Raw genomic sequence first — 14,766 nt, forward strand, 5'->3', positions numbered from 1 at the left:
CAATTTACATATAGGATTAGAGAATCCTAAATACTTCAAAGGATTAAAAGATTTTTTTAGTTCGCAATTTTTTTAGTTCGCGATATGCCCTATATTCATTGTGGTATCCGCAATAGCTCTCGACAGTGAACTGCATGTTTTTCCCCCCTCAAGGAAAACGGATGTTTCATTCTGGAAACTGACTATATAGCACAGCGTGTCATTGTCTTAGTTGCCTTGTCGCAAAATAAAAACAAAGCAATAACGACCCTTACAAATTTTCATAATGTTATATTATATTGTCATATGCATAATGTCGTATTACTTTAATAATGACTGCATTTATCTTTAAGGCAGAGGAGACTCAATTCATTTTGAAGCAGTTCCCTATCGGATCTTTGCCACTGAAGGAACAGAATGATGTAAGTACGCAATATACTCGTACTTCGCTTTAATTTATAAATATGAAAGTTACCTAAAGTTCTCCTGTATCATCAATCATTCACCACTGATAATCGGGGGTTAAATTAGCAACCCACTGCCTCTATTCTTGTAAGAATGGAGATAGAAAAAAATTACAAAACTAATGGAAAATTAAGAGTAGGATTGGTATTAAATTTAACAACCTAATAGTATAAAAAAAACATTTCTTTTTTATAGTTATAAAATACTATTAACAACTAAAGTTTCAAGAACAGTGAATGTTAAGAAGTATGTTAGTGAATGTTAAGAATGTATAGTTTAGGGTATACTGATAATAAGATTTCTGCTGGTTGTCTGCTGTGGTTAATTGCTCAAATACATTCGTAGCTATTCAAATACGACGAACTGGCCAAAACGAACGTCCATGCATCATGCAAAGATGACGTAAAATGAGATTACAAAACACTTTGGAAGATGTTGCCTATTATGCGCCTACAGCATATCCCACAATCACACCACAGTGACTTGCTGCGGGTCTTCATTGCGCAGAAGCTGAATGAGAAAAATCCTTGTATACTTCTTGGTTCTAATTTACGTTAAGAATATTACTTATAACATTTTATAAACACGTTTCAATTAGGGGCTCATCTTTACCTTTCTATAGGCAGAGGGTTACATAACACCTCTCGAGATCACTGCATTACTTAATGACGCACGACCACTGAGTGTATGACCAAATTATGATTCGAATAATGTTCAGATTGTTTAGAACAAAATGTTTAGTGTAACATACAACATAAAACTGTTTAAATAATATCTTAAAGTGTATTTTAATTATTATGGAACCACAAGTTTTCTCTTAAGTTAACGTCGAAAATTAATAATGTCAAGCAGTTGAAACAATTTGAGGCTACACAGAAAAACTAGAAGCATATCGGTAAGAATAAAAATCTACTTTCAGCACTGTTATGACAATATGCTAGATGAAACCAGGACATCAAAACAAACCATATTTAATTTTAAAAAGAGAGCTGCCAATTAACAGATATTAGTAGTACAATTCAACTATATAATTAGATTTCTATAAATTAGCAATTCAATTAAAGTTGCCAGCAGTTCTACTTTCAGTAGGATGGCCCTGTCCTACGGTTAATGGAGGGCTAAATAGGATGCCAAATATCCTTTGACTTGACGCATTATGGCCTAAGCCGCCAATGTGCCATAAAAAAATTAAACCAACCTACCAAATGTCCTACTCGTTAAGTTATAATATATTCCTATTTATTTGTATTAACTATTCTCCGTGCATATATATTTTGAAATACTTTGTACGTTTCATTTTTCAGCGGAACCGTCTTAAATTTATTATGGAAAGTCTTTTCGATGATAATGAATTTAAAATGGAGGGATTGGGATGGCTAGAAAATACATTTCATTAAAAGTGAAGATAAGTTTGAACAGCTATTTGTCTTTGTGGCCACCACTGTGTTTATGTTGTAAAATACAAGCAGTTTCTTCCGTATATCACTTTTGACCGATAGGAGATGGATGAGTAGAGAGAAAGGCTATTGAGGATTATTAATGTTTTCCTTTGAACACTTTCAGAGGATCACGAAATGAGGAAAATAACCTGCATTCTGATAATTACATGACACTGCTGGAATATTCTGAATTTTGTGAATCAAGTGCATAAGTACTATGTCTTTTTTGAAGAACAGGCAAAAGTTGTGGCCTCGGATTCAAGTTCTTGCGCGTCGTTAGATTTTGATCGTTTGATGAAGGTTAGTAAAGTGTTGTTTGGTCTCAGATAGCCAGCAGCGTGTTGTAAAAGCCTTGTTAATCAATTAACAACACACAGCTATATGTCACATATATATTAAGGTCATTAGGCGATAATGCTAAGCAGAGTACATGCTGGCAACTGTTGATAAAATAATTACTTGATTACAGCAGATTAAACATCACAATCAGCAATTTCTGTTGACATCCTATTAACTTTTTCAATGAAAGAGGATGAAGATCCAGTGACACATTTTCAACTTAGGTAACAAACAAAACAAACAAACATCTATTGCCACGTATCATTTTAAACGGCACAGAAAGAGCAAACATTTGAATCAACAACTCTCTTCCTCCTAATAGCACAAAGTAGAGATGTGAGCTACTTGTCGGAGAGCGCTGTCCTCCACGACGACTCTGTGTGGGTATATAAAATCATTTACTGCCAACCAAAGTTACGATCGATTCAACACTTTCCATATTCAGATAGGCCTGGGTTCCAATCCCATCGGATACCGAAAGAATTCCTGGACGGTTTTGAATGCTGGTGGGATTCTTCTTCTTGCTCAGAATAATCACCTGATAGGGCATAAATTCAAATTGAGGAAAGACAGTTGTAGGATAGATGTGGGGAATTTTGCATTTAGCCAGCGGGTGGTTGATTGCTGGAACAAACTTCGATCTGTCGTGGTAGAAGTTGATAGCTTAAACAGATTCAAGGCTGAATTAGACAAACATTTGGAGCGAGTGGATGGGTGAAATGAGGTGTTTTTTTTTTTTTTTTTTTTGGCTGATGCTGTTATAAGTTTGCTTTCTTGCATCATATTCCTTACTAATGCTAAATACGTACAATAGTCAGCTAACCTCAGAGTAAAATTAGTTACTCTGGAGTTTTCCGCTTGCACAACATGCAAATCCTCAATTAAACACACATTTGTACAGACAAAATGCACACATAACCGTTTACTATTGCCATAAGAATTTGTCCATTATGGACGGCCATACACAATCCGTGTCTGACGAAGATGGCAATCGTTAGCTGGATGGTCCATGCCACGTTGTTCGAGAAAATCCCCTGACGTCAAAGATCGTACTTCGGTAGCCGGGTACGCTGTAGCGATGCGGTTCTACAACGTACAGCTCTACTTTTTTTTTTCGGTTCTGTAGGCTGTAGCGTTGCGGCTCTCTGCAGAAGTGCTCCCGCCAACTGTGTTGGATGGAAATATTCTCTAGAAGCGTTCTAAGTTGTATTCTGTATTTGTATTCTCTTCTGTATTCTGTATTTGTATTCTCTTCTGTATTCTGTATTTGTATTTTCTTCTGTATGCTGTATTTTGTATCTGTATGCTGTATTGAATCCTGTTTTTGTATTTAGGATGCTGTATTTTGTATCATGTTTATATATTTGTATTTTATTCTGTTTTTCTGAAGCTTGTAAATCCCTTGCGCTCGCCGCCGTGATGGGATATTGCGTTGTAATTGTGTACTTCACAAAAAAGATTTATTTATGTATTGTATTTCACAAACACCTCTGCTACGAAGCCCATGTGAGGTTTGTAGACAGTGCTGTAGTGGTAAATTTAGCAGAAGGTATACTCTATCAATGTTATTAATGAATGTTATAATGTTAAATATTTTAATAATGTTAAATATTTTAATAATATTTGTTCTTTTTTTTTTTTTTTTTTTTTTTTTATGAAAACCCCAACACGAAAGGTATCAAAACCTATAGTACTTAGTACCGTGCATGGGTTGAAGGAGAAGTATAAGGTCTTAGAAGGTATAAGCTATTCACCTAAAAAAATCCAGAGGGTATACGGAGTATACCCTCCACTACAGCACTGGTTGTAGGAATGCGAGATGGTCGTGAAGTTCTCTAACGCTCCCCTCTTTTAGAGTCCGTTGGCGCATTGAATAGCGTCATTGGGCTCTCATGCCATGTGGAAAATGCATGGTTCGATTCCAGTGACCGAACGAAATCGAGAAATGCCTTTCGTAAAGTAAGTTTTCTATCGCAAACTTCGGCTTTTCATTTCGAAAACAGGCAAACCGACAGAGAATGCACGCAATTCACAGGCGTTATTACCTACTCAAGCTTCACAGCCCTCGATGCTTTGGCGTAAATTTTAAACGATCCAAATGTTCTCTTCTGGAGGTATCTTATATTGATAGTTTATGAATACGCTCCACCTCCCGAGAGAAAAAAGGAAAAAGTTAAAAGGTTTAAAGAAACGTCTGAAATTTCGTACGTTTAATGTTAGGTCATATTAAATATCTTTCAACACATATCAAGGTGAATGAATTATGAACATCGAGCGATCACAATCTATGCAACATATCAGTACTTATTCATGCGATGTGCTTCATTTGCAAAAAATAAGCTAACAGTAGTATCTGTACGTTTTGAAAAGTGAAAATCCGTCACATGATTTCTTGTTGTTTCAGATCGCAATGTTCTTGATGACTTGTCAAGATGAAAAGCCAACCTTCTCAGCATGGGGCTTCTTCAATGTGGATTTGACACTGATGACCTCTGTAAGTAATTTTAGTTTGATTATTTTCTTTCGCGTCCTGCGTGGGTAGCACAATTGATATAATCACCGTCCTTTCCACACCAGGTGGGAAAGATCCGAGTTCGAATCCCGTCAATGATGCGAGGAATTTTTATGGGTATTTTCCACAAAGTTGCTGAGTAGTCGGTCTCAGGCGAGGTAGCAGAGTTTTTCTCCGAAAACTCGAGATTTTAATTACACAAACAGCAAATCGACCACAGACGTATTAGTAACAACTCAATATGGACTAAGTTGTTGATGCGCCTAAAACCCTTCATTAACCAACTAACCTGCATTAGAAATATGCATTACAAGTTCAACATTCGCGATTCAAACAGCAGTTAAACTAATTTTAAATTTGACCTAATATGTATATACCTCAGAATAGATATATCGAATCGAGATTTCTACGATTGAATGATTCTGCTACGTTGTAGTTCAGTGGCACAGAGATATCTATGGCAGTTGACATCCCTCATTGTTGTCCTTTTTATCCTGTGCTTGCATTTTACACAAGTAAGAAGCTGTATTTAGCAGGACGTTCGGCAAATGCGCGCCCCGATTTGGCATAGTAATCACAGGAAGGAACGTCTGACTCAAAAATTAAATGAAGTATAACCATATCCAAGGAAACAGAACCATTTGGTAGCTATTGTGAATGGCCTGAGTTTGTTCAATTTCAAAGAATATACAACTTGTCAGTAGATAAACGGCATATGAACTCTAGTTAAATTTCAAGAACCCAGTTGGAAAAGTTGTCAGAACGCAATTTTGTAGCTTCAATAATTTCTTCTTCCAGAAACCTTTAAAATTTTTACAATACATATCTTTCAATATTTCCTGTTTAAACGTTATTGTTGGGTTTTAGGAACTTCAGCAACTTAGGCTATATTGCACCGAATATATGTTTGTAAATTTCGAGTGTTCTTTGGTCGATATGCTGATGAAAAACCGGAGTTTCGGGAAAAAAACCGTGCTATCTCTCTCGAGATCAGCTAATTCAATCCCGCTGTGAGAGAGGACCATAACAATTCCACGTGTCATTGAGGGATTTAAAACTCAGATCTTTTCCACCAGGTGTGCGGGAGGACTATGATTGTATCAACTGTCTTTTTTTTTTTTTTTTCTATGTGAACCCCAAACACGAGAGCTATTAGGACCTATAGTACTTAGTACCATGCTTGGGTTTGAGGTTAAGAAGACGAAAGAAGATATTTGTTGACATTGGACTTGAACTTCTGTAGATTGTAATTTTCAGGAAATATGTATGAAGGAAGGTTGTTCCAGAAAACGGCAGTTGAATGAATAAATGAGGAAGATGAAAAGTTGGTTCTGTGGGTTTGAAGTTGGACAGTAAATGGATGTTGGCTGGTGGCGGCCCGTGTTCGGACTGTTTTGAAAGAGAGAGCAGGAATTATAGAAGCCAATTCAGAAGAACAGTGCCCATGGAAATATCTGTAGAAGAGGCATGCAGCAGAAACAGTGCGTCTATGAGAAAGCGAGTGGAGAGACTCTGTTAGAGTTGAATCATTAATTAACCTAACTGCCCTCTTCTGAATGGAATCAAGAAGCCGGAGAGAGGTTTTGGGGGCACCACCCCAGATATGGGAACAATATTCCATGGCAGGGCGAATTTGCGATTTATACAGAGTGAGCAGCTGTTTGGAAGAAAAGTAACGCCGACAGCGAAAGAGAAAACCAAGTTCTTTAGAGGCAGAGGAAGCAATATTTGTAATGTGCTTGTGCCAAGAGAGATTAGAAGTCAGGGTAATCCCCAAAAGAGATATATCATTTTGCCTAGAAATCGGAGTGTCACTAAAGATAAGCATAGGAGTAGAAGAATCCTTTTTGCGAGATATAAGACAAGACTGAGTTTTAGAATGGTTGAAATCAACTAAGTTGTCTTTGCCCCACTGGAGAATTACCTGAAGATCGGCATTTAAGGAATTGGTAGCAGATTTTCGAGACGTTGAAGCTGATTGAGCAGGACAAGGTTTCTCAAAATGGAAAGTTGAATGCAATGTGCTATCATCAGCAAAACTATGGATAGGATTTCCAGTCAATGGAAGAAGGTCATTGATATACAAGAGGAAAAGAGTGGAGGAAAGAACTGAACCTTGGGGGACACCGGCATTAGTGGAGAAGTTAGAAGACAGAGAGCCATCTACCATCACCCTCAGTGAGCGATCAGAGAGAAAACTGGATAACCAATTACTAAAAACAGTTGGCAAACCATAAGATGGAAGCTTGTTTAGAAGACCTTTATGCCAAACACGATCAAAAGCCTTTGAGATGTCAAGAGCAACTACTTGTGTTTCACCGAACCTTTCCATTGAATTAGTCCATAAATGGGTAACATAAGCCAGAATATCTCCAGTGGATCGACACTGACGGAATCCATACTGGTGATCGTTGATCAGACGGAAGGTTTCTAGGTAGTTTAAGAGTTGGCGGTTAATTGATTTCTCCATTACTTTAGAAAGAGTAGAAGTAATTGCAATGGGACGATAATTGGATGGGAGGTTTTTGTCACCCTTTTTAGGAACTGGCTGGATATGAGCAAATTTCCAAGCAGAAGGAAAAACACCTTTGGAATAAGAAAGTGAAAAAAGGCGGCAAAGAATAGGAGTAAGTTCAGGAGCACAGGTTTTGAGAACAAGTGGAGAAATACCATCAGGACCTGGAGGTTTCTTAGCATCAAGATTCATCAAAATCCTTCTGATATCCTTTTGACGGAAGACCACAGGAGGCATTGAATGGAGCGTGTTGGGAATGGTGGGAGGTGTTTTACCAAGATCATTAATACATGAGCTGGAAGAAAAATGGGATGCTAAAAGGTCAGCTTTATCCTTGGCTGAAGTGGCAACAGAACCATCTGGTTTGGACAGAGGTGGGAGTAAAGATGGGCAAAAGTTGCGGCCAATAGCTTTGGCAAGAGACCAGAATACTCGGCTACCATTAGGGCAAGAAGCAAGTTTTCTACTCTTAGCCTGTTCAAACTCTAGTTTGGACTGGTTAATAACTGCTTTACAACTGTTGCGAGCTTTGGTGTAGGCAGAAAATGAAACTGAAGAATTAGAAACAAGCCAATTACGATATGCAACATTCTTCTCTTGGACAGCCTTAGCACATTTATTGGAAAACCAAGGTTTAGATAAAGGACGAGATTTTAAAGTGGAGTGTGGGATAAAGGATTCCATTCCTGCAAGAATAATTTCACTGACACGATCTGAGCAAACGTTGACATCAGAAGTTTTGAAACAGTAATCCGACAAAGGAAAAGAAGAAAAGACGTCTCTCAGGTCATCCCATTTTGCATTCTTGTAATGCCAAACAACACATGGTTGGGAATAGCCATGAGATAAAGGTTCCATTGGAGAAGAGACAACCAAGTTGTGATCTGAAGTGCCTAAAGGACCTCTCACTTCGACTGTGTACTTAGAAGGGTTGTTTGTGAGAAAAAGATCAAGCGTATTGGCTGTATGATTAGGATTGTCCGGTATTCTTGTAGGTAAATGAACAATCTGTGCTAGGTCATTAGTAATTGCAAAAGCCTCAGCATCTCGACCTGCTGGGTCGGTGTGACTAGAAAACGGAAGCCAGCTGGAGTTGTGAACATTAAAATCACCAAGGAAAATTACTTCACTGTTAGGAAAGTTGGACTGGAGAAAGTCAAGTTGCAAAGAGAGGAAGTCGAAGAGCTCCAAGTGATTAGTGGAGTTGGGAGAACGGTAGAGACAACAGATGAATTTGCACAATGAGGTAGAGAGATTTTAAGCCAGAGAAGATCAAAGAGAGGAGATTCCAAATTGCCAAGTCTCTGACAGGGAATATCAGAACGGACATATGCACAAGTACCACCTTTGAGCCGAAAGGAATCATACAGCGAATAATTTGGGCATCTGAGATGAGCAGTAGATGAATCAACCGATAACTGAGATTCTGTCAGAAAAAGTACATGGGGTTTGGCAGACTGCAAGTGGAAATGGACATCGTTGAGATTAGAATTGAGACCACGTATATTTGTGAAATGAATTAGGAAGTCCTTGGGAGGTTTAGATCTTTTCGCAGGTAAGCTTGCTCTATTAGTTTGACAGTTCATGGTGTATTCAATAGTAAGGAAAAGTAGGTGGGACATGCTGTATGAAGTAATGAAATTTTTGGATATGGCGTACATGTGGTAAGAATATACCCAGTTCCTCGACATAAAGTGGCCTCGACAATGCTCCCCGCATACACACTACTCGGACTCCCTCCAGTCACTATCTGGCAGAGTAGAGGCAGCAAGATTATACACTAGCTGATCCGGAAGCTTCCTAGAGAGTTACCAATAGGTTCAGTCCAGTGTACTAACTAGCGGCCGGACTGCGAACACCGTTTTAGAGCTGTACCCTCGAAATGTAAGGAATATTGGATCTCGCCACGACGTTTATCATAACCTCAAAAGTCCTCAATCATACTGCATGATGGAAGAGATAGGGAAAGGTTGACCGGAACTTAGCTCTAGAAACTAAACATGGGTTCCACCATTTCAAGCCTCCAATAAGCAAAGTGGTGGTATTTCACCGGTTGATGAGAGTCATCTACCACCTAGTACTGCCTGGTAACATAGAGGGGCGGCGTTCCTCCATGTGGTGTGGGCGCCACACCTCGACCCCTGCTTACGTTGGTTCACACCTGGGTGGTCACCCACCATGTACTTGTGCATGGAGGTTATACCCAGGATTACTAACAGTCCCACCATCGTGAAGGTGCAAGCAAAGGATTTGGCTGTCACAGACCTTCCGGACTTTGCCGAAATTGGGTCCACTTGACTTGAGTGTCACCCGAATATCAGTTTCATCAGCGTTTTAGACTTCCAGATAGCAAGTATAGCTTGTCTGGCATATCTGAGAGAATGTCTGTGACAACCTCAAGGACCAAAGGGTAAGACCTCAAGGTCTTACCCTTCAGAGCTTGCTTAGATATGTTTTTATTAAAATCAAAAACGAATATTGAGGGTTCAAACTATTTAGGTGCTTCATAAATAATTCCAACTTCCGCAAGTAAAGTAAAAGTTAATTTTATAACATCATGCCTATTATTAGCTTGGATAATTATCCCTTTATTTTTAAGTATTCTCAAAGCTTTGGTTTTCATTCCTATTCTGCACCTTTGTGTTATGTTCTCTGAGTTCATATTAATAGTATTATGGGAGTCCTCTGTTGCTTTGAGAATCAGTAAGTTTTTCTTTTTCTCAACTGCAACTTTAACCTCCTGTCTGGTGTTTATTCTTGTATTATATTTAGCCTTTCTTATAAGATTTTGTTTTTCCTCTGAAATGTACCGTGGGATCAGAGAAGGAGCAGCACCGACTAATATAAGCACAGAAGGAAGTAACTTTTCTGGATATTCCGTGGATGAGCTCTTTACCACCTCTGCTTAGAAAAGACAGATTAATAGAATTAAATTATGTTATCTGATGAGTTAACATTCAGCTTGTTTAATGTAATTTTTCTTCTCATTTTAATTTTTCAAATGTAATTTGACTATACATCAAGAAACATTACATTCGGAAAGAAAGTGAAGCGTGATATGAGCAACCCCCCCCCCCCAACATATAGGAAAAGAACCGTTTTTATGGTAGAGAAATAGTGGCATGAGAGTGCATCATCATTAATAGCCGGATATCTTTCTGCCTTATCATGTCTGTGAGGGTTGAATCTTGATTTCGATATCGACGATATACAAATATAAAAATATTAGAATTATAGTATTATGTGATACTTTTCCAGGTTGCATTTATCTTCACTTACTTTTTGTGGGTTATCTCGTATAAAAAATAAGTGAATATGTTAATGCTCTTCCCCGTAGGGCTCAATTAGTTGGTGAATTTAACAATGCCGAAATATTCAGGGATTGGAGTAGTGAATCTGGGAATGACACCGTCAGCCAAACAATTATTATACATTTTGAAATATAACACGGGCCTCGATCTATATGTCCTTTTAAGCACTACAACTTCTATCACATCCAAACCCGTCAATTTTAACTCCGTAGTATGGTCCACTGCTTCTGCAATTTCACATTCACCTAATCTCAATCCTACTGAGAATGTGTAGATATGTTGCTGAGAGCTATACGGGAATAAAGTCCTCTTCTTTTGATTTTTCGGCAGCTACGCGATATTTTGCTGGAAGAATGGTTAAAATCTTCCAGAAAACGCCTTATAGAACCTATGCCGCGCTGCATACTTGCTGTTATTCGAAACAAAGTCGGCCCAATTCGATTCTTAAGGAAGGTTCGTATTTTTTGGTCAGTGGGTGTATAACCCTTCTTCATAAAAGCATTGGATTTGAATGATTTCCATGAGTGATTTACTTATAGATTTATACAAACAATTTCATTGAAATCTCTACCAGTAATGATAAGATATTTGTAAAATTGTGTAACTTTGCTAAATTTGTACGTAGTATTTCTTCGTGATATTTTCATTTAGTAATTTCCTTCCATTCTTTTTATTTCAGATCCTGGGGACCATTATCACCTACACCATCATCCTCGTTCAGTCGCTAAATGTCAACCAACCACAACCCGTAATCAACAACTACTATTATTATAACAACTGCACAACTGAGGTATTAAATTATTCCGCCACTGAATGTCCATAATAAACGCATGGATTTCGAATAATTGATTAATTGAAGCAGTTTATCGAGACGCGAGGAATTTTTATGGTTTTTTTTTGCAACGTGAATGAGGTAGTCGGTATCAGCGAGGATGGCATGGTTTTTCGTGCAGCAAACAGTAAATCGACCGCAGAACACACGCAATATAGAGACATATTATATACGGCGTCATATAGCCTAAGTCGCTGATGCTCCAAAGAGCCTTCTACATCTGTTCGATGAACTCGATATGCGATTCCTGGTGGACAAATTTCTGTTAAGTTATTGCTGAGCCAAACACCGTATTGAGAAACTGAGTAGCAGTCGACGTACGTTACAGTTTAGAATATAAAGGCACTGGAAATATTAAAATCACCAATAATAATGGGGATAGCCTTGTTTGGCTTGGTCAACATAGCTTCACCAATAACATCATCCAAAACTCATCGAACATCAATTTAAAGCAGTAAAGTGATTTTGAAGATCAGCGAGCCAATAAAAATCTTGCTGATCTCCAAAAGCATCTTTATTTTTTGAAGCTTCAGATCAGCCTACCAAATCCGTCCACACTGTTTTCTCCTGAAAACGTCTCTTTGGAAATGTATATTCAGTTGGGGACACTTAATTCCCTACTGAGTAAAACCACATTCATCTGAGAACGGAATTTGACTCCAAGTTCCGTCGTATCACCATGTGTATGTATGTGTTAAAGACCAAAGCAACAAAGACTATGAGGCATCGGCATATCGATTTGCCTGTTTTCTGGACTAAGAACCAGAGATTCTGGAAGAAAGGACCAAGCACAAACATCGTCTCAGTCGATTCAGCCAGCCACCACTTTGTCAAAAAAGCCCACAAAAATCCTCGAGTAGTTGAAAAATTCCTTCCCAAACGAGATGGAAAAAGTGTGGATTAAAACCCATGCTTGTTCCTTCCGGTGTGGTATCCCCCGGATTAAATAACCATATCATGACTATTCTTTGTGATGGGGGTTTGGTTTGGTTTTTATGGCGCATGGGCGTCTAACGCCATGATGCAGCATGTCCAAGTGTGAGGGGGCATTAGCTTCATTGCCCTAATAACACCAGGTGGAAAAGGCCTGAATTTAAATCTAACCAATGAGGCCAGAAATTTTGGTCTCGTTGATTAGATTTAAATTATAATTTAAAACTTTAAATGATAAAATTTTATTCACAATTTATCTGATTTTGACGGTGTTGGGAGACGGTCATTATGTTTTTCAACCAGCAAACTGATGAAGAATATACAAATACAAACATAATATAGTAATTCCCCACAGTCTTAGATGTAATATCCGCACTCCTCTTCAGACTTTTCTCACTCTGCGCTGTGACTGTTCATCTCGAATACAGAGATCCAAATAACTCTGGCATTATTTAGAAACAAATGAGTGTCATTTGCTCAGCTGCTTATATCAACCCCTATATATCTGCACGTGAAGTTGTTTCTCTGCTGATATGATAAAGTTCATTCTGTAATAATAATACTGAAAAGCTGCACGCACTATGAGAGCGCTGCATTTTCTTTATACAATGCGTATTTATTTATTTATACTTGTATATTCATTTCTTTCTATTTACTTTATACCGTAATTGTCTACTTACTGTATAAGATAAGTGTATCTGCTTACTATACAATAATGCTCAATTAAATAACCTTTATAGCAGGTACCCGGGCATTACAGGGGGCATTTCCGATAAGATTGTTAATGCCGATTTTAGACCAGTGAGGGATAATTTTATGAGTTGTCTTGTGCAGCAATACAGAATTTATTTAAAAATATATGTGGGTGCTGAGGAAGCTACAACGCATTGCAGCCTACCCAAGCCTCTGGAAGTGCTAATTTCGTGCAGCCAATATCTTACTGGAAAGAGAGTAGTCTGCTCATTATACTCTGAGACTTTTTCATCCCTCTAGTTTCCTTTAATGTTAAAGAAATAGATCCTCTGAACACAAACGGAACCAGACAAAATAAACAACAGACGCAGGTGAGAAAGGCAAGGGGAAATCTTTGCATCAGTTCTGTATAATTTCCTAATTGGTCCGAGCCTTTTAGCAACCGTCCTTCAGACCTTCTGTTACAGGAGGAAGCAGAGTTAAGGAGGGCATAATGAAACATCCGTGCATTTTCTCTTAGAGTGGTAGCTGCAGCTTCATTTTGCTTTGTATGTCTCTATTATTTAAATCGGCTACGAATATTATTCAGAGGAATAATAGTAAATAGAGGAATAATAATACAATAATAGTAACCGATGAACAGTATGAAATTATGATTTGATAAGGGGGGCACTGAAAGCCATATCTGAGTTGCCTCACGAGCATAGGTGAGTTATCTGCGTTATTGAGAATGAATTTTTTACTATTTAAGCGGGCAGTGTATGAAAATAGAAAAATGAATGTACATTTACCGTAATAATTGAGTTTTCGTCTTTCTGAGAGAGAAAGCACATGAAAACTAATTAGTCTTTTATTTAGAAAGACTGGAAATTGCGCTCCCAACGAACACAGTGAAATATTACAGCACCCTCTTAAAGAGTTCCTCACAAACGTAACCTTTTACAGAAGTCATGTCTCAACCCGTTGTACCAAGTGTGTCATAAACACTATAAAATGTATATTTTAAGAAAAATTAATGTATATTTTAAGAAAAATTAATGTATAACCCAATAAAATTGTGTATATATACATATATATCGATGTAATGCTGCGTGTTTTTCTGTCTATATTTTATTCTTTGTCCTTTTGCTCGATAAAGTGACCTCTAACTTTGTTTACATTATTTTATTTCATTTTTCACCATGCAATTTGCTCCCTCGTCCTTTTATTACCAAAAATTATCTTAATGGATGTAATTATAAGGAAAAACTGTCACAGTAGAAATGTCTTACTACGCGCTCTGAAGTTCGTGAATAAAATAAGTTGTAACTGCAGTATACTTATGGTTGCTATTCACATTGACCCCTTTGTGTTCATCGGTCTTCTGATACCACACATTTTAAGATTACCTGTAATGAATTATGTAATGAATAAATTTTATCTGCTTATTTTATCGTTAAATCCCTGTAATCAGTTAACTGTAATAATAAAGCAGAACATCTAGTCTACAAGTTAGCGCAATTGCATCATTTCTGTACGTAGCCAACTATAATCTCCAAAGCCAGTGATGATATTCGCAAAGTTATCAATGATGCGAATTCACAGATTTGTGAAATCATGGAGATCTCAATCTGAATAAATATAAATGCGAGCAAATCTGCTCAAATTACTTATTCCCTTCAGAAACAACCCAACCAAATAGAAATAAAAATTGTAGATGTCCCAATCCCAAATGTTTACGCTCACAAAGACCTTGGAGTTGTTTTTGA

The 14,766-nt window shown here is 37.7% G+C and overlaps 1 protein-coding gene across 1 annotated transcript in view; it reads left to right on the forward strand.

The window, feature by feature from the left end:
• The first annotated feature begins 338 nt into the window (after positions 1 to 338).
• LOC150089479 (uncharacterized) overlaps positions 339 to 14,766 on the forward strand; it is a 37,625-nt gene continuing 23,197 nt past the window's right edge. Inside the window, exons 1-3 of the mRNA XM_090389999.1 lie at positions 339 to 401; positions 4,627 to 4,716; positions 11,240 to 11,350. Of these exons, the coding sequence (XP_090246125.1) occupies positions 4,633 to 4,716; positions 11,240 to 11,350 (195 nt within the window). The 5' untranslated portion in view covers positions 339 to 401; positions 4,627 to 4,632. The remainder of the gene's footprint in view (positions 402 to 4,626; positions 4,717 to 11,239; positions 11,351 to 14,766) is intronic.

The sequence above is a fragment of the Mastigoproctus giganteus genome, chromosome 2 (genome assembly GCF_048544385.1).
Source record: "Mastigoproctus giganteus isolate SK-2022 chromosome 2, ASM4854438v1, whole genome shotgun sequence".
Taxonomy (NCBI): Eukaryota; Metazoa; Arthropoda; class Arachnida; order Uropygi; family Thelyphonidae; genus Mastigoproctus; species Mastigoproctus giganteus.